Raw genomic sequence first — 24,615 nt, forward strand, 5'->3', positions numbered from 1 at the left:
TGCGACTGATATGACTGATACCAATACTGACTCTTAGCAACCTTACAGGTCAGAGTAGTGTTTCTAAGGCTGTAAATCTGGTTATAGTGTTGGAGGAGAATATTGAAAGTGCCATGGGCTGCCACAAGAATCATTAGATCCGTTTTGGCAGAAGTGCAGCCAGAGTGCTCCTTGGAGGCCAAGATGGCCAAACTTCGCCTCTCATGCTTTGGACATATTGTCAGGAGGGACCAGTCGCTGGAGAAGGATATCATGTTTGGTAAGGTGGAGGGTCAGAGGAAAAGAGGAAGACCCCCAGCAAGATGGATTGGCCAAGTAGCAGCATCGATGGACTCAAGCGTGGCAACAATAGTGAGGTTGGCCCAGGATCGGGCAGTGTTTCGTTCTGCTGTGCATAAGGTTGCTATGAGTCGGTTCCGACTCGATGGCACCTAACAACAACAACAACAAATCTTTTTAGGAGCAGACAGCCTCATCTTTCTCCTGTGGAGTAGTTGGTGGATTTGAACTGAGGACCTTGCAGTTAACACCCCAGTGCTTAACCCACTGCATCACTGGATCCTTATGTGACCCTTGTTGTTAAGTACTGTAGAGTTGGTTGTGACTCATAGTGACCCCGCACAGGGTTTCTGAGCCTGCAAATCTTTAAGGGAGCAGAAAACCTCATCTTTCTCCCTCAGAACAGCTGGTCATTTCAAACTGCTGACCTTGAGGTTAGAAGCCCGATTCATAACCACGACGTTACCAGAGCTCCTTTGACCCTTAACCATCCCCCCCAAAAACCAAACCTACTGCCATCAAGATGATTTTGATTCATAGGGTGTCTGAGACTGCAGCAGACAGCCTTATCTTTCACTCGATGCTGACCTTGACTTTCCTGTTGTTGTCATTGTTAAGTGCCATCGAGTCGGTTCCAACTCATATCGACCCTGTATAGGGTTTCCAAGGAGCAACTGGTGAGCTTGAACTGCCGACCTTGCGGTTCAAAGCGACTTTTGCAGTCCAGCGCATTAACCTGCAGAGCCACACCAGTACTCCTTCCTGTTGCTAGATGCCATCAAGTTGATTCCAAGTCATAGCAACCGTACACACAACAATACCACATACGGACCAGTCCTGCACCGTTCTGGTAACTGCTGTTATGTATGTGCCCATTACTGCTATCACTGTCAGTCTATTTCGTTGAGGGTCTTTCTCTTTTTTACTGACCCTCCACTTTACCAAGCATGAACTGGTCTTTTCTGACAACATGGCCAAAGTATGAAAGATGAAGTCTCACTATCATTGCTTCTAAGGAGCAATCCGGCCATACCTTTTCCAAACAGATTTGTTCTTCTGGTATTACATGAGACTTTCAGTATTTTCACCAACACCATCATTCAAATGCACTGATTCTTCTACAGTCTTCCTTATTTATAGTCCATGTTTTTCACATGCTTATGAAGCAACTGAAAATAATTATGACTTGTGTTTTGTGCACCTTAGTCCTCAAAGTAACATCTTTGTTTCTTAGCATTTTAAAGAGGTATTTTGTAGCAGATTTGCCTAATGCAGATTTGATTTCTTGACTGCTGTTTCATAAATATTGATTGTGGACTCAAGGAAATGAAATCTTTGACAGTATAACCATTAAAAATAAACATTTAGTTCATTTATTTTCATAGTAATTTTCCATGCCTATGAAGTGCAGCCAGAGTACTCCTTGGAGGCCAAGATGGCCAAACTTCGTCTCTCATACTTCGGACATATTGTCAGGAGGGACCAGTTGTTGGAGAAGAATATTATGTTTGGTATAGTGGAGGGTCACAGAAAAAGAGGAAGACCCCCAACGAGATGGACCGGCCAAGTGACAGCATCGATGGACTCAAGCGTGGCAACAGTAGGAGGTTGCTCAGGATCGGGCAGTGTTTCGTTCTGCTGTGTATAAAGGTCGCTATGAGTCGGTACTGACTCAGTGGCACCTAACAACAACAATATCATCTTTATGTCTAAGATTAATGTATTTTAGAATCAATGAAAAATAATAACTGATCATTAGCTGGAAATTAGTAACTCTAATTTCATAAAAAGGAAAATGAGAAAAGCACAATTGCAAATTACTTCAAATGCAAGTGAGTTTTCATTTATTCTGGGGGCTAATATAATGGACTAGAATAGAAAAACTCACCTTGCGTTTTTCTAGTTCCCCAGTGAGAAATGAGTAAATGGATGGGAATGTAGTGACTACGTAGACAAAAAGAAGTTTTCAGTAAGTCATAGATGATAGAATCAGAAATTTTGAATACTTGATTTGGAAAGAAATCATAGGCATTTAAAAAAAAACACCAACACCTCTCTTGTTGTTGTTGTTAGGTGCCATCGAGTCGGTACCGACCCACAGTGACCTTATGCACAGCAGAATGAAACCCTGCCCAATCCTGGGCCAGCCTCACTACTGTTGCCACGCTTGAGTCCATCGATGCTACCACTTGGCCAATCCATCTTGTTGGGGGTCTTCCTCTTTTTCTCTGACCTTTCACCTTACCAAGCATGATACCCTTCTCCAGCAACTGGTCTCTCCTGACAACATGTCTGAAGTATGAGAGACGAAGTTTGGCCATCTTGGCCTCTAAGGAGCACTCTGGCTGCACTTCTTCCAAAACAGATCTATTGGTTCTTTTGGCAGCCCATGGCACTTTCAATAGTCTCCTGCAACACCATAACTCAAAAGCATCAATTCTTTTATGGTCTTTCTTATTCATTGTCCAGCTTTCGCATGCATATGAGGTTATTAATAATACCATGGTTTGTGCACCTTAGTCCTCAAGCTGATATCTTTGCTCTTCAATGCTTTAAAAAGGTCTTGTGCAGCAGATTTGCCTAATGCAATATGTCATTTGATTTCTTGACTGCTGCTTCCATGAGTGTTGATAGTTGATCCAAGAAGAATGAAGTCATTGACAACTTCAGTCTTTTCTCTGTTGATAAGAATGTTGTTTATTGTTCCAGTGGTGAGGATTTTTGTTTTCTTTACATTCAGATGTAATCCATACCGAAGGCTGTGCTCTTTGATCTTCATCAGTAAATGTTTTAAGTCTTCTTCACCTTCAGCAAGCAAGGTTGTATCATCTGCATATCACAGGTTGTTAATGAGTCTTCCTTCAATCCTGATGCCACATTTTTCTTCATATAACCCAGCTTCTCAGATTATTTGCTCAGAAAACAGGGTGAATAAGTATGGTGAAACAACACAATCTTGTCGCATACCTTTCTTAATTTTAAACTATTCAGTGTTCCAATGTTCTGTTCGAACAAACGGCTCTTGGTCCAGGTACAGATTCCTCATGAGCTCAATTAAGTGTTCCGGAACACTCATACTTTGCAATGTTGTCCATAGCTTGTCATGATCCACACAATTGAAAGCATATGCATAGTCAACAAAGCACAGGTAAACATCTTTCTGATATTCTCTGCTTTCAGCCAAGATCCATCGCACATCAGCAATGATATCCCTTATTCCACGGCCTCTTCTGAATCCGGCTTGAACCTCTGGAAGTTCTCTGTTAGTTAGTGTATGATTGTAGCCGTTTCTGTATTACCTTTAGCAACACTTAACTCGCATGGGATATCAAAGAGATTGTCCGATGATTTCCGCATTCTGTTGGGTCACCTCTCTTTAGAATGGGCACAAATATGGATCTCTTCCAATTAGTCAAATGAAGTCTCACGGCCTTTTCTCCCATGGCTTTACTCCATTCTCATCATCATGATCAACTCTTCTTTGAAGAGATAGCTCGTCCCCAGTAGCATTTTGAGTGCCTTCCAACCTGAGGGGCTCATTTCCCGGCACTGTATCTGACAGTGTTTCTCTGCTACTCACAAGGTTTTCAGTGACTAAAAATTCGGAAGTAGTTTGTCACTTTTTCTTCCTAGTCTGTCTTTGTGTGGAAGCTCATCTGAAACCTGTCTGCCATGGGTGGCCCTGCTGGTATTTAAAATACCAGTGGCATAGCTTTCAGAATCACAGCAACTGACAAGCCACCACAGTACGACAAACTGACAGACAAGTGGTGGTCAGTATCTATTATGTACTGGTCCCTACGCTTGAGCTTTTCATATGCTTTCATTTATCTCCTGCAACATTCTGAGGTAGATATTTGTCTCTGCCATATTACAGATCACTAAATCAAGTGTCTAAGAAGTGTCGTGACTTGCCCAAGGTCTCATATGTGGGGTCTTCAAAAGTTCGCGAAAAAATTCTATTTTCCCATGAATGTTTTGAAACCTCCTCATACAGAACTCATATCAGAGTCAGTACTTGCACACATCTTTGTTTCAAAGCCTCTTCTTGCCACAATGCATAACATTAACACATAGGTTCACAGTATTGAAAGCTGGCGTTTCTGGTACAATGGCATCATCTTCCCTGTCCTAAAGGAAGTTTATTACTTCTGCAACACAGGATTATAAAAGCTGTAATGTTGACCTCAAATGGCCAAGTGAACATTTTCTCAGAAGCCCAGGCTAGATTTCCCTGAGGTGAAATGGAACTCCTCCAAAAATGTCTGGCTGCCTCCTGACCATGGACACTCTCCAGAATGTTATTAAAAATGGAGGGAAAAAGTAATGAACTACGTATTCAAAAAAGGCTGAAGTTCTGGTCTTGGCTCTGAGACTTACTATGAGACCACGGTGCTTTACTTAAGAACCTGTGTTTCTTATGTGTAAAATGAAGGGAATATCCTTCTAATTCACAAAATTATTATGGAGAACAAATTACAGAGGGCACATGTAGATTTTAAAACATTAATGTACTACACAACTAGGAGGTGAGTGAGATCATTTCATGAATTTTACACTGCTGATGAAAAAAGAGGGTGGAGTAGAAAATGACTATATTCTACCATCTTGAAATATTTTAACTACACCCTCTCCTCCTTCTTTCGTTTCTTCTTCAGTCTTTATTAAGCATCCATCCATGTGTGGCATTATGGTGTATGCTGGGAATATGACAGTCTGTACAGGCCCTGCCTATATTCATAATTATAGAGAATGCTTGATTTAAGTCAGAAGTTAGTGAAAACAAAGATACAAACTTTTCCCCCTATCCCAGGTATGATAGTTAAGGTTTTGTGTTGACTTGACTGGGCTACTTATTCCCAGTGGTTTGGCACTTAAGAAGTAGTAATCGTCCATGATGAAATCTAGTATCATGAAATCAACTTCATGATAAGATTTGCTATGAGCAGTCAATCAATTGAAAAGACGTTTCTTTGTGGGTATGGCCTGTTTCCAATATATGTGGATGCTACAGAAAAGTTAGCTTGCTTTTTGTTGGTCTGGCTCCCAAATCTGACTTGTCAACTGATCTCTGGTTCTTTTGAGTTGAGCCAACAGCCTGCCATATTGCCTGCTGATCCTGGGAGTCATCAGAACTTGTTATCTGCTGACTTTGGATTTATTCACCGCTGCATCTAGAAGCCCCTGTAGTTACATGAGTCAGAAGAAGCCGCCAGTCGAACTTCCCACCTTTACAACTGTATGAGACATTTCCTTGATATAAACCTCTCAATCTCTGTCTGTCTGTCTGTCTGTCTGTCTCTCTCTCTCTCTCTCTCTCTATATATATATATACATACACATAGATGCTTCACTGGTTTTGTTTTTCTAGAGAACCCAATCTAAGACACAAGGTCACAGACTCCCTGATTTCTATTCATGGACCGCAGTTTGGGATCCATTGATTTAGACTACTCACATTCATAATAAGTTTGTTATCTAGGTACCTGGATTCATGCAGCTCAAAGGTCTTTATAATGGCATTCAGATAAACACAGCACTGTGAAATGGGTATGGTGATTAATAATGGAATCTTGGTAAGTCATATTAAGATTAAGATGGGATATATCTTGAGGAAACTTTTCCTCGTTTTCAATCAGTACTTGGATAAGAAAAGTTTTAGACTTGCAAGTGAATCACGGGTGGCAGAAAATGTAAGAACCTGGTTACACGAGCTGTTGTTGTCAAGTAAGTGCCAACTCATAGAGATCCCTTATAGAGTTTCTGAGAAGCAGCTGGTGGCTTTGAATGGCCCAGTGCTTACCCCACAGCGCCACATCAGGACTCCTTCCAGAACTACAGGGCAGCTTTTAAAATGGAAGCGAGAAATCACGTTAACTAGAAGGAAAGGAGGAGAATCCAAGGATATGAAACTGAGGGGTTGTCTGAAAAAACTTAGTGATGTTTTTGGTTTTGTTTTCCTTATAACTTTTTTCCTGGTTAAAAAAATATGGTCATTTTGTAGACATTTTTGCAGAGATAGGGAGCAATAGGAAAAAGAAAAAAATCCCCAGTTAATTGCTATCTACTGGAGACCTGATGTGGCATGCAAGATAATCATTGGGCTGCTAACTACAGGGTTGGCAGTTCAAACCCACTAACCACTCCTGGAAACCCTGCACAGGGTCATTATGAGTTGGAACTAACTCAATAGCACTTAACAACAACAACTATTGCTATGTTGTAATAATGTTGATCAATGTAATATTATTACAAAATTGGGATGAAATTGTGTAATTTACTTCCTATTTGTTCCATCCTTAACCCATTATTATTGTTAAGTGCCATCAGTTGTTCCAACTCATGTTGTTGTTCGGTGCCATCGAGTTGGTTCTGACCCTATGAGCCTATACAGGGTTTCTGAGGCTTTAAATTTTCACAGGAGCAGAAAGCCTCATTTTTCTTCCTCAAAGTGACTGGTGGACTCGAACCATGGACCATGTGGTTCACAATCCAGTGCTTATTGTATGGCACCACCTCACTCCCTAACCCAATGTGTTGTTGCTACTGTTAAGTACCATCAAGTCTGTTCCGACCCATAGTGACCCTGTACAGGCTAACCCAGTATGTTGTTGTTGTTAAGTGCTATTGAGTCTGTTCCGACCCATAATGACCCTGTACAGGCTAACCCAGTATGTTGTTATCGTTGTTAAATGCCATTGAGTCGGTTCCGACCCATAGCAACCCTGTATAGGGTTTCCGAGGAGCAGCTGGTAAGTTTGAACCACTGACCTTGTAGTTCAAACAGCTTTGCAGCCTGGCGCATTAACCCACAGCGCCACACCAGGACTCTAAACATTACTAAATAATCTTTTAAAACATTATTTTTAATGATTGTAAACTATTCTGTCACATGAATATACTGTATTATTTTATGATTGGTTATTTAGGTTTGCTATAATAAATCATTATAATGTTGCAAGAAATATCCTTGTATGTAAATCTTTGACCATATTTCTAACCATTTTCTCCAGACAGATATTTAAAATTGAAATGATTAGATCATAAAGCATGAACATCTTTTTTTTGGGGGGGGTAAATTATATCTTTATAGGAATTATATTTTCTAACTGTTGAAACCCATTTTTAAAAATATTAAACTTGTAAACGTTTAGGACTCTTGATAAGATTTGGAAAAGAAGCAGCCTATCAATTTATGCTTTCACCAGAAGAGGACAAAGGAGCAGCTTACAACTCTCTTAATATCTTTGAATATTGCCTCTTTAAAAATTTTCTTTCACAGGAGACACAGGCACAGTCTTCTTAGACATAGTCAAACACTTTGTGAGATTGGTTTTCTGGGTTTGAAGACTTAGGACCCTAACTCTCATGGGACAACTCAGGTAATTATAATTCATAATATAGTTCATAAAGTATAGATTCCGATATGGTGAGTAGCATCTGGAGTTTTAAAAACTTGCAAGCAGCTATCTAAATGCAACTATTGGTATATACTAGTATGGAACAAAAGAGAAAGAAGGAAGCCAAAGACAAAAAAGAAACGAGTCCAAAAGACTAATAGTTAACATTCACCATGGCCTCATCTATCCTGATATACCAGAAGAGCTGGATTGTGCCCGGCTCCTACTATGACCCATTCTGATTAGTGCCACGATATAAGCTCAACAGAAGGGGAAAGAAGTATGGAAAGCAAGTTTTTAACAAGTCCAGACATACGAGACTGGCTGAGACTAGACAGCTCCCTCAGTCTTTTCCAAATCTATGAAGAGTTGTAAACATTTATAAGCTTAATTTTTTTTTTTTTAAAAAAGGATTTCAACCCTATAAAGGGTCACTATGAGTTAGAACCAACTTGACAACACTTATCCATAACAACATGGAATGTGTGGTCAGTTGCCTTTCTGAACAATTATTACCTTCTTTGCCACATACCAGAACAACTGATGATGCCTGGCTATCAATCAGTGCACATTTTGATCCACAATTCCATAGAAGAATCTTGATCATAAGGGGGAAGATGTAAAAAAGATTGCAAATCTCATAAATGCCAGAGTTTCTGGAGCTACAGAGACTGAATGAATCCCTGAAACTACTGCCTTGAAATAATCTTTAAATCTTAAACTAAAAATATCTCCTGAAGTCATCTTAAGAAGTCAACAGTAGTCTAGCTTAGCTAGCAAAAAATGTCTGCCTTGAGAATTGCGCTCTTTTAAGAACTAACCAAAACCAAGCCCATTGCCATGAAATCAATTCTGACTCATAGTGACTCTATAAAGGATTTCTGAGGTTGTAAATCTTTAGGAAGCAGAAAGCTTCCTCTTTCTTTGGCAGAGCAGGTGGCTAGTTTGAATTGCCAACATTCAGTTAGCAGTCCAGTGCTTATCCTACAGTGGATCACATTGACAACAAAAACTCAAAAGATTACATAGGAAACTTAGGGACCAATGAGTTTATATTAATTAGGGAGGAGCAGTTCAGAAAACAAGGGTGGAAATTGTTGCACAGATAGAAGAATGGAGTCAATGGTACTAAATTGTTCATGTAGCAAGTGTTGGATTGATGTATGCATTGCTGTGCATACTCTCAGCAACAATAAAGCAATTAAAATGTAAAAAGGAAAAAAAATCATTAAATTTAATAGTGAATTAAGGTTGTCTCTTAAATTCTCTTTTGCCCACACTCCCCAACCCAAGCTGAGGCCCACTTCTAACAGCTGAGTAAAGTGAAGTTCCCAGTTCTAATTGTAGGAGAAGTGGCACTGGGTTATTCTGATTGTCTCTTATTGATAAAACAGGGTGTGAGTTAGCTGGAGCCTTAAATTTAGACATAAATTAGCACACTCTGACTGGCAACAACTGGAAACCAGAAGGGCAGGTTGTAAAAAGTTGCAAAGGAGACCGTGGGAGAATTGGGCAGAAGAGATTCAGAGCAAGATCCATCCTGGTGGAGGGAAAATGTAATGATTTCCAGTGAATTTCATTAATTCCTGTAATCTGCTTTCAAGAACGCAAAAGTATAAGATAACAAGAATCTAGTATGCAAACCTGCCTACTGCTTGGACATTTTCATAGCGCTCTAGCCCAAACATTCTTCTCTGTCTTAGTGACTCATCCCAAGAAGGCACTCCCTGCAAGTTGTAACATTTCAGACAACCAAGTCAGAACTAGAAAGGCCATCTCCAACAAGTCACCCACAGAGTTAATTAATACATTGGGCGCCATCCATCCAGAACACCAGCACCTGCAAGTTAAAGTGGATCTTGGAGTTCATTCATTCACTCAACAAACCTTTGTTGCGCCTGCCCTTTATGTTTGGGGGACGAAGGAAGTGACCAGACCAGAAAAAGGGGTAACAAACGTCGGGAGGAAGGCCGACACACAGGCCGTGGAGCACAGCGCGGGCAGATTCCCAAAAAAGAGGTCGCGATGGGGACGCGCGGAGGGACGAAAGAGAACGGACAGCAGGGCGAGAGGGCAGGCCGGAGGCTGAACGCTACCTGGGGGCGAGCGCGTGAGGTTTTGGCCCTCGGAGTTGACCGCCTGTAGGTAGAAATAGCGAACGGGCAGAACGACATCCGCCTGCAGCCCCGGTCCCCACACTAGGCTCCGCGGCGCGCTCACCGGCACCTCCGGATCCCCGGCGGCCACGAGCAGGGCGAGCTGCAGCGGCAGCAGGGCCCGGGGGAGGCGGTGCATGGTCGCCCGGGCCTCTGCGGTCCGGCTCTGCGGTAGCGGGGAGGGGCCCGATGCGCTGCCGGGCCGGGGCTGAGGCCCACCCGGGGGCGGGCCTGTCCGCGGCCGCCCGCCCCCCAGTCTCTCACGGCGGGAAAACGAGGAAACGCAGTAATCCCGGCCTTGCGCACTGCGGAGGGTGAGCTATCGAAACAGGCCCTCTGCTGCCGGCCCTGTTGACCCCAGGAGATCAAGGTGCATGCCTCTTCTGGTTGCTTGAATTTGTCAGTAATTTAGAGAAAACCATTTTTTAAAGGACTCGCAGTGGTGACTGATGTGAGAGAAAGGACTCTACCACGAAGAACTTGGATGCGGTTTCAGGAAGTGCCTTTTGCCAAGGAATTTCTCTGGGTTTACAAGCTGCAGAGCAAATGTCACCTCACTACACACGCACACACTGTCACAGACTGTGTTCTACTGTTGTCCTAAAAACTCGACACTTAGGATCATCAAAAGATTTCACCAAAAAAAGTAAGAAGAGAGCCCACAGACCGGGGAAAATTCTTTTTTGCAACTACATATCAGACAAGGGAGGACTAATCTCTAAAATTTATAGAAAACTACAATACCCAGTCACTAGAGAAGGATATCATGTTTGGTAAGGTGGAGGGTCATATCAAAGAGCCCTCTGTCCACACTGTCACAGACAGTATAATGCAGTCTGTGACAGTGTGGACAGAGGGCTCTTTGATATCCCATGTGAGTAAAGTTTTACTAAAGGTAATACAGAAACGGCTGCAAGCATATATTGACAAGAGAACTTCCAGAGGTTTATGCTGGATTCAGAAGAGGCCATGAAAAAAGGGATATCATTGCTGATGTCCTATGAATCTTGGCTGAAAGCAGAGAATATATATCAGAAAGCTGCTTACCTGTGCTTTATTGACTCTGCAAAGGCTTTCGATTGTGTGGATCATGGCAAGCTATGGACAACATTGCGAAGTATGAGTATTCCTGAACGCTTAATTGTGCTCACGAGGAATCTGCACCTGGACCAAAAGTCAGTTGTTCGAACAGAACATGGGAACACTGAATGTTTTAAAATTAAGAAAGGTGTGCAACAAGGTTGTATTCTTTCACCATACTTATTCAAGCTGTACGCTGAGCAAATAATCCGAGAAGCTGGGTTCTATGAAGAAAAACATGGCATCAGGATTGGAGGAAGACTCATTAACAACCTGCGATATGCAGATGATACAACCTTGCTTGCTGAAAGTGAAGAAGACTTAAAATATTTACTGATGAAGTATATTTACTGTTGAAGATCAGAGAGCACATTGGATTGCATCTCAATGTAAAGAAAACAAAACTCCTCACACTGGATCAATAAGCAACATTCGTATCAAAGGAGAAAAGATTGAAGGTGGCAAAGACTTTATTCTTCTTGGATCAACTATCAACACTCATAGAAGCAGCAGTCAAATCAAACAACATGTTGTATTAAGCAAATCTGCTGCACAAGACCTTTTTAAAGTGTTGAAAAGCAAAGATGTCAGCTTGAGGACTAAAGTGAGCCTGACCCAAGCCATGGTATTTTCAACAACCTCATATGCATGCAGAAGCTGGACAGTGAATAAGGAAGACCATAGAAGAATTGAAGTTTTTGAGTTATGATGTTGGAGAATATTATAAGTGCCATGGCTGCCAAAAGAACCAGTAGATCCTTTTGGGAAGAAGTGCAGCCAGAGTGCTCCTTGGAGGCCAAGATGGCCAAACTTCGTCTCTCATACTTTGGACATATTGTCAGGAGAGACCAGTTGTTTGAGAAGGATATCATGTTTGGTAAGGTGGAGGGTCAGAGAAAAAGAGGAAGACCCCAGTGAGATGGATTGGCAGAGTGGCAGCATCAGTGGGCTCAAGCGTGGCAACAATAGTGAGGTTGGCCTGGGATCGGGCAGTGTTTCGTTCTGCTGTGCATAAGGTTGCTATGAGTCGGTACCGACTCGATGGCACCTAACAACAACAACATATTAATATTGGTGAGTTTTTCAAATTCGGATAATAAAACACAGATTGGGTAAAAAAGACGAATACATTCATTAAGAAGATAATAAAGTCTTCTTAAGAAAAATAAAATTGCCAGAACAAAAATCTGAGGTTTAGCTGGAATTGTTGTTATTAAGTGCTGTAGAGTTGGTTCCAATTCATAGTGACCTTGTATAGGGTCTCTGAGACTTCACATCTTTGTAGGAGCAGAAGCCTCATTTTTCTCCCGAGGAACCACTGGTGGGTTCAAACCACCAACCATGTGGTTTGCAGTCCAGTGCTTATTCTATGGAGCCACCATGCTTCCCTAGCTTGAACTGTATGATAATAAAATGTGGTCTATTAAATTATAACACTTGTATTTGTGGTAACACCCAGTGTTTGTTGTTTTTGAGGACACATCAAAAATGCCATATCATTGTATCTGGACACCCTCTTGTTTAGCAATACTGAATCTGTACCAAGTTGTTTTCTTTCTCATCTTAGTCCATCTCATAAAAAGCATAGTTACAAATTAACCAATGATTTGACCAGATTATTTATTATAAATTAAATTTAATTCATTCAATGAACCTATTTTTTTTCAATGCTTTAGAAGTAAACTAATTACAGGACAACAATGATGAAAATCACCTCAGCACTCCAATGGTGGTAGGATAGGTACTCTACTATGGTCTCAGCTGGTCAAGGTCTCAGATTTTACTGTAGAGGCTAACTAGTTTCTGATACTGTTTCATGGATGCTATCAAAAACCACAAGACTCCTGAGTCAAAGACAAAGGACTGTTACTCTCTGCAAAAGTAGTAGCCAGAGCTTCGTGTTGGTTTGTGTTAATTTCTCATCTCACCCAAGTTTTGTGGGGGCAATGCAAAGGTGGCCTATTATGGATGCCTGAAGTTGGTTGCATTACCGAAGAGTCACATTAAGCTTAGGGGACTTACTACTTTTAGAATAAGTGAAATTGGGGAAGACATTATGTCATCCATCCTTTAAGATTGCTTGCTTAAAGCAAAGCCCTGAGAAATAACCTGGTTCGAGTGGTGAGGGCCTTACATTCTTAGCATATTCAGTAGGAATTGTCAGAGATGTTCAGGGCCTATGACGGATTGTTTCTCCTAACAAAAGTCCAGTTTATTATACCATATGGTACTGTACTATACTGTACATATGAGGGCCAGCTGTACCAATCTTGGAAGAGTCATGAGAGGCTTTCTGACAGAAATGAGATCTGTGGTAAAAAACATGAAGGTTAAATATGTATAAAGAGGAGCAGGGGGGCACAGAGGCATGTACCAAACTTGAAGAAAATGATCCATTTCTCAAAGTTTCACATCCCCTTTAGATCATATTGATCTCCAACCACATACTCAGAATTGCTGTCTTTGTATGACTCTGGTCTAGATTCAATAAACTTTTATCAATTGTACTAGCCCCTAGAATCACACTAATGTACCAAACCCTACTGGCATCGAGTTGATTCTGACTCATGTTATTGTTGTTAAGTGTCGTCAAGGCAGTTCCTACCCATAACGACCCTATATAGGGTTTCTGAGGAGCAGCTGGTGAGTTTGAACCACTGACTTTGGGGGTCAAACTGACTCTGTAGCCCAGCGCATTAATCCCTAGCACCACACCAGGACTCCTGAAATCACACTAAGGTCATGTAAAATTGCTATCTGCCAATTGTTCACTTATTCCCACATTTTCTTATTTAATTCTATTACCGACATTGCTGGCAATCAGACTTTGTAAAGGATGACCTTAACCCATGACCACAGTTGAGCAGCCTTATGCTGAACCAGACAGAATCCTTTCCCTGGGAATTTTAAGTCATGGTTAGGAGATTTCAACTTGTAGCTGAGTTTTCTCTTAAACTGATACAATGCTAACTTTGTCATCTTCTGTCTTGTAGACTGACAATGGAGTTGTTAACTGCAGTCAAATTGGTTCTAACTCATAGTGACCCTGTAAAGGGTGTCCGAGACTGTGTAAATCTTTGCGGAAGCAGAAAGCTTCATTTTTTTCTCTCAGAGTATCTGGTGGGCTGGAACTACTGACCTTATAATTTACAGTCCAGTACTTATGGAGTCCTGATGTGGGTTAATGCACTGGACCACAAAGTCAGTTTGAACTTCAAGGTCTGCAGTTCAAATGCAACAGCCGCCCCTTGGAAGCCCTATACAGTTTCGCTATGAGTCGCAACTGACTCGACGACACTTAACAACAGCAACAACAACAATTTATCGTACAGAGCCACCACACTTTCTGAAAATGAAGTAGAAATATAGAAAACCCTCTGAGTTCTTTATAATGTGCTAGGCCCTAGAACAGTTCAGTTTTGTGACTGAGCAGCCACAAGTTCAATGTTCCTCATTTAACTTTAGAGACTTGCCTCATTTTCACTGTTATTAATGAAAACCTTACATTGGACTGTGCTAGGGATATAAACCTCATTCCAAGACCCTCTAGATATTAAAGCCTATAGAATGGATTTTACACTATGGTACAATTGGGTTAAATATTAAATTACATCCAGAATCTCATAATATAGGGGTATTTTCAACTAAAATATGACCAAGTCTGAGTCAGGCACTTATTCCAGAACCAATCAATTATGACTAAGAGCTTAAGGCCATGCAAGAACATTGATTCTTCCACAGTCAACATGTGTCCTTGGCTAAGGCAGTATCACTCAGAGAACTGAATTCCTACAGAAAACAGAAATGTGTCTATTGGACAGACAACTGTATTAATATCCACTAGTCCTGGTGTGGCGCTGTGGGTAAATGCGCCAGACTGCAAAGCCGTTTGAACTGCAAGGTCAGCGGTTCAAGCTCACCAGCTGCTCCTCGGAAAGCCTATACAGGGTCGCTATGGGTTGGAACCAACTAGACAGCACTTAACAACAGCCTATTAAACCAAACCTTTTCATTCTGATTCACAATGACTCTCTAAGAAGGACAGAGTAGAACAGTCCTATAGTTTCCAAGGCTGTAATCTTTATGGGGAGTCCTGGTGTGATGCTGTAGAATAAGCACTAGACCACAAGGTCGGCGGTTCAAACTCACCAGCTGCTCCTCAGAAGCAATTTCCCATTTGAAACAGAGGAATCTGTTGTTTATGATCAAAACACTGGCTGATACATTTCAAATGTGAATAAAGAATAGTGAAAATTTTTGGAATGACATGCTGCCCACAATCGAGTTGATGATGACACAGACCTGCCTTTTCTTGGTAGCAAAAGGGCTTTGAGTTGCTTTTCTAGAAAAGGGGGAATATTAGTACAAATTTATTCATCAATTTGTTTAGCAGGAATTAACATTGCATGCCTTCTATTTGAACCGGAGTGACTTGTTTATCTTTCATTAGTGTACTGAGCAGTGGATAGGCCTCAACTCCACGCAGGTCCCCTTTTCTCTAAATTTTCAGACTTTCAAACAGAAATGCTAAGCCTCTTCATTCCTCCTCTATTATGTAACTAGGCACATGGTTCTGCTGTTGGTGGGTTGCTTTTTGGTACAAATGAAAGAAGTGAGAAGTAAGCTGCTCTTTTTTTAAACTACTCATATGGCTGATTTTACTCAATAGCCAGATTTATTTGAATACTTTTGCCCATTAAAAAATTTATTTTTCCTGAAACTTTCATACTTAAAAATATTCACTTGACTCAACTATAAGAAGAAAGAGGGAAAAAAAGAGTAATCTGATACAATTTGATGAACTTGACCTACATCTATGGCTGCAGTAGCTCAAAAGAGGGAACAAATCTTCACAGCAAGGATCATTTGCACCCCCTCCATACACAGAGTAGACAGGGATGGGCAACTTGGACATTGGCTACCCAAAATGGGGGTGCTACAAAGGCAAGAAGTGACTGGCTTACAAGCTTTCAAGATGGAACCTAGGTCCAGGGGCTGTGGAGGAAGATGGAATCTCCACTGAGTAGTGTCCAATCTGTCTGGGCGGGGCTGGTGAAAGATGGAGATGGGGATAGCACTCATGTGGCACAATAGTGAATAATTGCTATCAGGACTGACTGTGAGGGTTGGAAATGTAAAAGTAGACATTTTGTAGCAAAAGGAGGGGAGTGGTTGACTTTACAGTCTAGGAGCGGAGGTCCCTGGGACCATCCAGGGAAAAGAGCGGAGAGTGGGACTCTACCCAGAGAAACAGTGATGCCAGAGATGGAGGCAGAGATGATGACGTGGAGAGTTGGAGCGGCTGGGGACTCTAGACCCAGAGAGGGAGAGGGGCTGTGTGCTGACCACAGATGGGCAGGCTTGCAGGGTATATCCTTTGGTTGGTTGATGATGCATGGAGGGGATGGTAACCATGCAATGAAATGATATACGCTAGGATGAACGTAAAGCTAATGTTCTCCCATGTAAACTATCACATAGTTCACAATGTTGTTGTTGTTATGTGCCATGGAGTCGGTTCCGACTCAAATTAAAACATAAAAAAAAAAAAAAAAGAGTTACAGCCTCAGAAATCCCACAGGGCAGTTGTTCTCTGTCCTATCAGATTGCTTTCATTCAGGGTCACAGTGGCAGTGGGTTGACTAGCAGGCAAAGCGTGGGGAGGCTTACAGTCTCTCGCTATTCAAGGCTTGTCTATATTTTAATTGCTTTGTCTTTTTATTAATGATGTGAGAGTTCTTTATATCCTAGAACCGCACTGTCTTTGTTTAATAATGGTTATTGCCCAGTTGTCTCCAGAAGCTGGGTTTATAATTAATGAGTGAAATCTACTTTTTACTTATATACAATGAATATGTATTGTGCAAATAAAATATTACAAATTTTAAGCAAAAAAAAATCACTTGAGAATGAGAATAAAAAACAATTAAAGACAGTATATCTGTTTAAACCATTTATTTCAACACAGATATTGTTTTAAATTTGCACCCTATCTTGTAACATATCCCATACCTAGAGAACAGGTTTGAGAACAAGTACATAAAAAGATTATTTGATAAAAGTTTGAACAAAAGTGCATAGGCTACTTGTTTCAGAAATACAGAACTTTAAGTCACAAAGAGCCACTAAGTAGAAATACATCCACAAAGTTACTTGGACAGTAAAACATTTACATATGTACATTGTACATTTAATTGGGATGTGCTGAAACATTCTTACTAGTATTAACAGCATATTATTAGCAACAAGATCTCCTTGACCCTCTGTCATTCAACAGAGAAATTTCCAACTTGATTCCCAATATTCACCATAACCAAAGTGGGCTTTCTTCTTCTATGCCTACTACAGGCACAGGTTTATCTTATACACAAAGAAGTTTTACCACCAAACACTTATTGGTAGCAATTGGAATTTCATTAACACCAATGTATTTACAATGTAAAGGTACATTATTCTGAGGGATTGTTCCTAAAAAATCAAGTATTTTCATGAAATGGATTTTACAGTGTAAAGTTATGGTCAGAGAAGTCCATTATTTATACAAATTAATTTTACAAAATAATTATTAACATTGATTTATCATAATTTATGCTATTCATGTAAATATTCATATCACTAATGATTTTATCTTTTTGAAGACAAGTTATAACTGTAAAATGATTATAAATTACTATCACTATAACAAAAAAGAACATTACAAAGCAGCAGTTTATATGTTAAAATACATAGAAATCTGCTATACTTCTTTAACGAAGCGATTTATAAAAATATAAAACTATAGAAGCTGCCATTTCCTTGAATTTTCTCTTTTCTTGATTCTTAAATAAGACCAGCAAGCAAATATTACAAATGGTACCCTTGAGCATTGACCATCAATTATATACATTTTAATTCAGACAACAGATTTCAGTACAGAAAATCTGAGCCCCAAAGCAGTTGTTTGGCATTAGCTTAACTTACCTAACTGCTGATACAGCCAAAACTCACTGTAAAATAAGGTAACTTCATGTCACCTTCTGTGGCATACTTTTAGAACTTGCAACCGGATCATTAAAAAACCAAGCATTTAAATGTTAAAATATTAACTTTGAATACGTTTAACCTATTTAGAAAACATATATCATAGTTTAAGAAAATCTACTTAAATAATCATATAAATACAAAAAAAGGGCAAGGGTGAAATTTACAAACATACATAAAACAAAGAGTAACATGTTATTCTTTACAATATACATTTGAATTGAAAAGTTAGAAGAGTTGATTTAAAATTCTATCATCAGTCTCTTGGAGCTCAAGATTGGTCAGTCTGAAGTTTGTAACAGTTTACAGATTTGAGGAACATCTTTCATGTTAGTTACTGCATCTTCATTAATTTTGAGTTTCATGGGAATGATGTAAACCAACCCTGGCATTTTGTTTTTAGGCAAGGCAATGATTGTTGTTGTTGTTAAGTGCTGTCAAGTCAATTCTGACCCATAGTGACCCTGGATAGGGTTTCCGAGGAGCAGCTGGTGAGCTTGAACCGCCGACCTTGCAGTTCAAATGGCTTTGTAGTCTGATGCATTTACCCACAGCACCACACCAGGACTCCAAGGCAATGATTAGGAGGATATCTATCAGTCCTAGATCTCTATACACCTAACATTATCTTTATATGGATGAAACAGACTAGGTGAGACACATGAAAAACTAAATTGGGTCAGAACGCAAATATGGACAAAAATATGAAATCCATTCATGGTGCCTCTCACAGTACTGAGATGCAGGATGGGATGTGTTATATAGTTCTAGCAAAAGACCACCATCTATTGGTCTTTACCTGAATTAGAAGAGAAATTCTCAATAGTTCTACATGATGGCTGAAGAATAAGGAGAGTCATGTCATCAGTGGGTACCAAAAGCTAATTAGTCTATTGAAAAAAAAATCATGACCAGCCTTTAGGAACTCTGCCTTAGAATTTCCCAGAGGTTTGATAAATAATGCTATAGAGCAGCCCGTGAAACTCACGGTGTCAGATCAGATGTGGCTTCATTTTAGGGGGTTGGCCAGGCTCCCATGTGATACTTTTGACTAAAATGCCTCACCAGGAAAGAAGTATTATGTCCTACAAATAGAGAGAATTGGGAAATGAATGTTGTTGTGTTCCATCAAGTTGATTCCAACTCACAGTGATCCTTCCTATCGGACTGGGAGAAACTATACCCATGGGATTTCCTAGGCTGTAATCTTTAAGAAGCTCTGGTAGTATAGTGGTTACGAGAATCGGGTTTCTAACCTCAAGGTCGGCAGTTTGAAACTACCAGCTCTTATGCGGGAGAAAGATGAGGATTTCAGCTCCCATAAAGATTTGCAGCCTCGGAAATCCTGTGCAGACTCACTAGGAGTAGGGATGGACTCCACGGTACTTAACAACAACAATAACAATACCAATCTTTGTAGAAAGGAACTCTGGTAGGTAATTGTTACAAGTAGGGTTGATAATGTCAAGGTCAGCAGTTCGAAACAACCAGCCTTTCCATGGACGGAAGATGAGACTTTTGTTCCTGTAAAGATTTGCAGCCTTGGAAACCCTATATAGTGTCATTATGAGTCAGGACCGGTTCCATGGTACACTGCTATGACCACTCTTTATGGAGGAGTCACGTCAGGATATGATGCTGTGGGTTAATGAGCTGGACTGCAATGTCAGTTTGAACCACAAGGTCAACAGTTCCAGCTAGCTCACCAGCCGCTCCTTGGAATCCCTATACTGGGTTGCTATGGGTTGGAACCAACTCAAGGGCACTTAACAACAGCAATCTTTATGGACGTAAACTGTTACATCCTCCTGCAGTTTGTGCACTCAAAATGTCGACCCTTTTAGGTTAGTAGCCAAGTGCTTAACCACTGTATCACTAGGGCTCCTAGGGAAATGAATTGTTATTGCTAGGTATTGTCGAGTCAGTTCAGACTCCTAACAACCCTCTGTATTACAGAATGTAACACTGCCTGGTCCTGCACCATCCTCACAGTAGTTAAGGAAATGGTTCTGGGAAAATGGGTGAAACCAATTTCTGAAAAAGCCTGCAGCAAAGCGAAATCTATCTCATGAAGCGATGTTTACTTAATCCTGCCCTTTTATGTTTTCCTCTTTAGCAGAAATTCTGAGCTTCAGCCATCAAGTACAACCAAGTCCTTGGCATGATTAAAATTCAGCCCTTAACAATTTAGTCAATCCCCACAAATTACTTCAGAAGAATTCCTAAGGGCCTCAATGTTCTTTTGGCTAGCTAGGAATTCAGCTTTTTATCTGTCAACTCAATATGTACTTCAGTCATGTGCCTCCCAGGTTCTACCATGAATATAACATGATGTCCTTAATAAAAATTTCCTTATCTTTGTTTGGAAGGGATAAAAACCTCTAAACCTCCTAATGTTGATGAGTCAAAACAGAATAGCATTTACTCTATTGTCATGATCTCTACGTTTTATTTAATGTTGTGAATATAGGGTGTGAGTGGAATGAGGTAATATAGAGTTTTGTGCTGGGTAATTAGGTTTTGTATGTGTGGGAGCAATGTTTTCCAACTCATTTTGGAGTCCTGTAGGATCATCACTTGCTAGCTGCAAGGTCAGTGGTTTAAATCGACCTGTCACTCCTCAAAAACCCTATACAGGGTTACTATGAGTTGGGACGGACTGGACAGCACTTAACAATAACAACTACAGGTTATTAGGGCTGAAACCACAATGAAGAGTTACTGTAGAATAAGCACTGCACTGCTAACTGCAAATTCTGTGGTTGAGTAACCCAATGCAGGATCATTATGAGTTGGAACTGACTTTATGACACTTGACAACAGCAAATAGCAATGAAATGTGTAAAAATGTTAGGGGGGATAAAAAAAAGTAAAGCAGAAAGCCAAAATAGGACAGTGCATTAGAGATTAAGTTGGGGAAAAATAAAGGTAAAGGATATATATATACCAACCCAATCCAAACCGACCTCCATCGAGTCCTGTAAATCTTCACAGAAGCAGAAAGTCTTATCTTTCTCATGTGGAGTGGCTGCTGACCTTGTGGTTAACAGTCCAGTGCTTATCCTACAGTATCACAAGGACTCCTTAAGAATATACATACAAAAGACAGGAAACAGCAAAGAATCCCTCAAAACAACATTCATTGTGCAAAAATTCAGGAAGGTGAAGAGTAAGAATGGTCCAGTTGAGTTGTTTCAGAGCAAGCATGGCCCAGACTAGATCTTTTGTATCTGTCCTTCCCATGAACAAACACATTAGTACTTTATTTCTATTACAAGTTTTTGGTAAAAAGGTTATTGGTTTTACTGAAAACAAACCCTCACAGTTCTGACTCTTTGTCATTTTCATCCAGGTAGTATTCATCATCTGTGGTTGTGTCTGTGTCCCAATCTGAGTCCACAGGGTTCTCTTCATAGATATTAAGTGGTGCCGTTGGAGATAAACCATCTTCTGGCATCTGACTGCTAGGAGAATTTGAGCTTAATGTCTCTGATGGGTTAGGAGGGTTGATTATATCATCTTTCAGGAAGCCAGGATTCTTAAGAAAACTTGGTTTCCATAATCTTCCTTGTGTGAGTGACCTTTTTACATTCTCCAAGAAAGCCAACTGTTGTTCTTTTCCAAAAATCCCATAGTCAATAGGTCTGGATATAGATGTTGCAGATTTGGGTCCTATTTTGGTCCTGTCGCTATAAAGGGTCCAACTTTCATTTTCATCACAGGGAAGTTCAGAAAAAGATTTGAATTTACGACTGTACCCATTGTTGATAGAGGAATCATTCCCAAGGGTCAGTTGACTCAGGGCATCATCAATAGAAGTGCTTTCAGAAAAATGGCGCTCCCTGACTTTTGGAGGATGACTTTTACGTAGCTTATCACTATGTACATTGATGCTTTTTAAACTCTTTGACCGATAGAGGTGTGGTTCAGGTTTCCATCCCAAAGATGAAGCATCCCTTTGTTGCTGTGGACAATTGGCCAGTGGAATACATTCTGTAGGAGAATTGTGTGCAGGCTCCAATGGACAAGGAGGACTGAACCTCCTCTGATGGTCAGAGAACTCTGCTTCCCTTAGGGGGATGAATGTAGGCTGGACCAGAATTGCTGACTCTCTTTCCAAAGTTGGAGTTACTGTTACATCCATAGAGTTCTCATTTTTTGGTGGTGACTCTGAGGTGTTGTTAAACTCATTCCAGTGTGGTTGTAAAATACTGATGTTAGACTTCTGATTACTTAAGTGTATGGAAGGTTTTCTGTTGGATATTACAGTAACTTGGAGAGGGGTCTCACATTTCTCCATATCCACTCCATCATTACTCAAATTTCTGCTTCCATCTGTGGACTCTGCAGACCCAGGAGTGGGCTCAGTGCACAATGGGTTACTTTCTGGTATGCCAGAATTTAAGTCTCCAGTACTGGATCTACTCTCATTTTTAGTGAAAATAGTAGCTACATGTCTTCTGGGGCTTACATCTTTAGCTGGGAATTTTCTGCTTGCTTTGGATATAGTAGCCACTTTGTGTTTAGTTGAAGATCTGTTTTTCCCTTTTCGTAGGCCATCTAAACTGGCTTTATTTTCATTACTCCCTTCAGGTAGTGAAGGCTGACTCCATGCCAGTCTTTGCATTCCATCATTAGTCTTCCTGATCTCTGTAATATTCACCTCTTGACTTCTCTGAGGTATTTCTTTGGGTCCAGACTTCAAACTTTCCGCATCTGGTTTACCTGAGTATGTCTCCTCATCAAATTGTAGCTTATGTAAAGCTAGAGTAACAGCAAGGATTTGGTTTTCTGTGTCAGAAAGTGTTTTATCAGGATTTTGTTGGCAACCAGTTTCAATTTCCCTTCTGACTTCCCTAGCCTCCAACCCATTGGAGTTATCATTTATGGCTATGGCGTTCCTGATTTCTTCCTTAGGAAAGACATTACTTCTGGTAGCTGTGATAACTATACTGTCATCCACATTCTCCTCAGAACTTCTTACAGTTTGAGACTTTTCAACATTATTTTCTGAGTGGGCTCGGGGGCTAGAAGGACTGCTATTACCCAATTTAGTGGATTGTTGGCAATTTTCCAATTTTTCTCTTTGTGATTTCTTTCCTTTCTTTTTCCTGCTTCGTGAGTCACCTAGAGGTGCTTTAGTAAAGTTATCTGGAAAAGTGTCTCTAGTTTTAGATACTTCTTTTGGAAGAGAAACATCTGCCTCAATAGAAGCCATTTCCTGTAAGGTAGGCTCTGAGGACCCACTATTTGGTAATTGTAAAGCAGTCACATTTTCATTGATGTGAGAAAGACAAGGGATGGTCTCATGAGCAGAGGAAATGGTCATCTTTTGGTCTTCAGATGAAGATGTTCCTGACTGCTCTTGTGTAGAATGATTTTGTTTGCCATTCTGTGAAGCATTAGGAAATGTTTCAGTTCCCACTTTGGGTGATTCTGGAAGTGAATTAGTATTTTGTGTATACTTGTAAAGGAGGTCACAGAGTTTTTTGCTGTGTTTCCTTGGTATAGTATAATATATTGAAACCACTTCAAGACATCTTACATTATCATCATCACCAGAAACAGAAAACGTGCTGGTAGTTTTGTACTTACGTATGGTTTCCCCACTTTCCTTCTCTGACACTTCTGAAGAAAAAGGTAAAGGATCTTCATTGGAAAGGGAAACTAAGCCTGCTCTGGGTGTTGCAGTTTTATCATCCTTCTCAGTACATTCTTGAGAGTATTCCTTTTGGTGGTGGTTTTTATTCCTAACAGGTAAGTCACTTTCCAGATTGTTCATGAATCTCTCCCAAGGCCTTGGTGATACAGCAGAAGTATATATATCTGAAGCTGAGTCTTTTGCTGTCTCATCATTTCCAGTTGAGGAATATGGCTCCCCTGAAGGGCATGACACAGCCCTCTTGATGAGGAAAGGAAGAGGTCCTTTTCTAACAGAAGCAGACCCAGTAATTTTCAAATTTGTCATCCTCTGTGCAGCTGCAGGCACTACTGGAATTGAGTCTGAAACTACTTTGGAACCTTCACTTTCTGATTCAGGAGAACTGGGAATTAATTTCTGTGATGTGTACTTCTTGATTGGATCCTCCACATTATTTTTGACTTGGAATGGAAGTGGCCCATTCCTAAGTGATGCAGTTGTTACCCTACTTTCTGAATTCCTGCTACCGATGAGAAAACTGGATGCTTTTCTTGGTAAGGTGCAATAAATCGTGGGACGATCAGGAGCCTTGGAATTACCTTGATTCACCTCATTGAGGTTACTGCCATCATTTGTGAATGTTGATCTACTTTCTGGTTTGCTTAAATTTTCAATACAGGATATGCGACGTCTTATTTTTCCTTTTCCATTTCCGTCTCTGAGGGGGTGGTGTGAGTGGCATTTGGTAACATCAACCACTTTATTATATGTAGGCACACAATTATCATTATGCTTCTGGCTTTCTAAGTGATTTATGGCAAGTGGATTATTTTGGTTCTTGCTAGCACTGTGATTTTCTTCTCTTTCTCCCAGAGGTAGATCATTTCCTGAAGGACTTCTCTTTGAGAACACTGTAGTAGAACTATTCAATATTGAGGAATCTTGTAATGCACCTAGTGGGAGACTTAACAGATTACCTGAGACATTGTGGCTGCCCGCAAACTTGCTGCAGTTGATAGAATGGGGCATGGTACATTTT

At 40.5% G+C, this 24,615-nt stretch overlaps 2 protein-coding genes across 2 annotated transcripts in view; both read right to left on the bottom strand.

Moving 5' to 3' along the window:
• KDELC2 (KDEL (Lys-Asp-Glu-Leu) containing 2) overlaps positions 1-10,027 on the bottom strand; it is a 43,273-nt gene extending 33,246 nt beyond the window's left edge. The window contains exon 1 of the mRNA XM_006833801.1: positions 9,776-10,027. Coding sequence (XP_006833864.1) covers positions 9,776-9,974 — 199 coding nt within the window. The 5' untranslated portion in view covers positions 9,975-10,027. The remainder of the gene's footprint in view (positions 1-9,775) is intronic.
• An 11,227-nt stretch (positions 10,028-21,254) lies between these two features.
• EXPH5 (exophilin 5) overlaps positions 21,255-24,615 on the bottom strand; it is a 115,972-nt gene continuing 112,611 nt past the window's right edge. The window contains exon 7 of the mRNA XM_006833961.1: positions 21,255-24,582. Within this exon, the coding sequence (XP_006834024.1) occupies positions 21,255-24,582 (3,328 nt within the window). The remainder of the gene's footprint in view (positions 24,583-24,615) is intronic.

This window comes from Chrysochloris asiatica, unplaced genomic scaffold (genome assembly GCF_000296735.1).
Source record: "Chrysochloris asiatica unplaced genomic scaffold, ChrAsi1.0 scaffold00008, whole genome shotgun sequence".
Lineage (NCBI taxonomy): Eukaryota > Metazoa > Chordata > Mammalia > Afrosoricida > Chrysochloridae > Chrysochloris > Chrysochloris asiatica.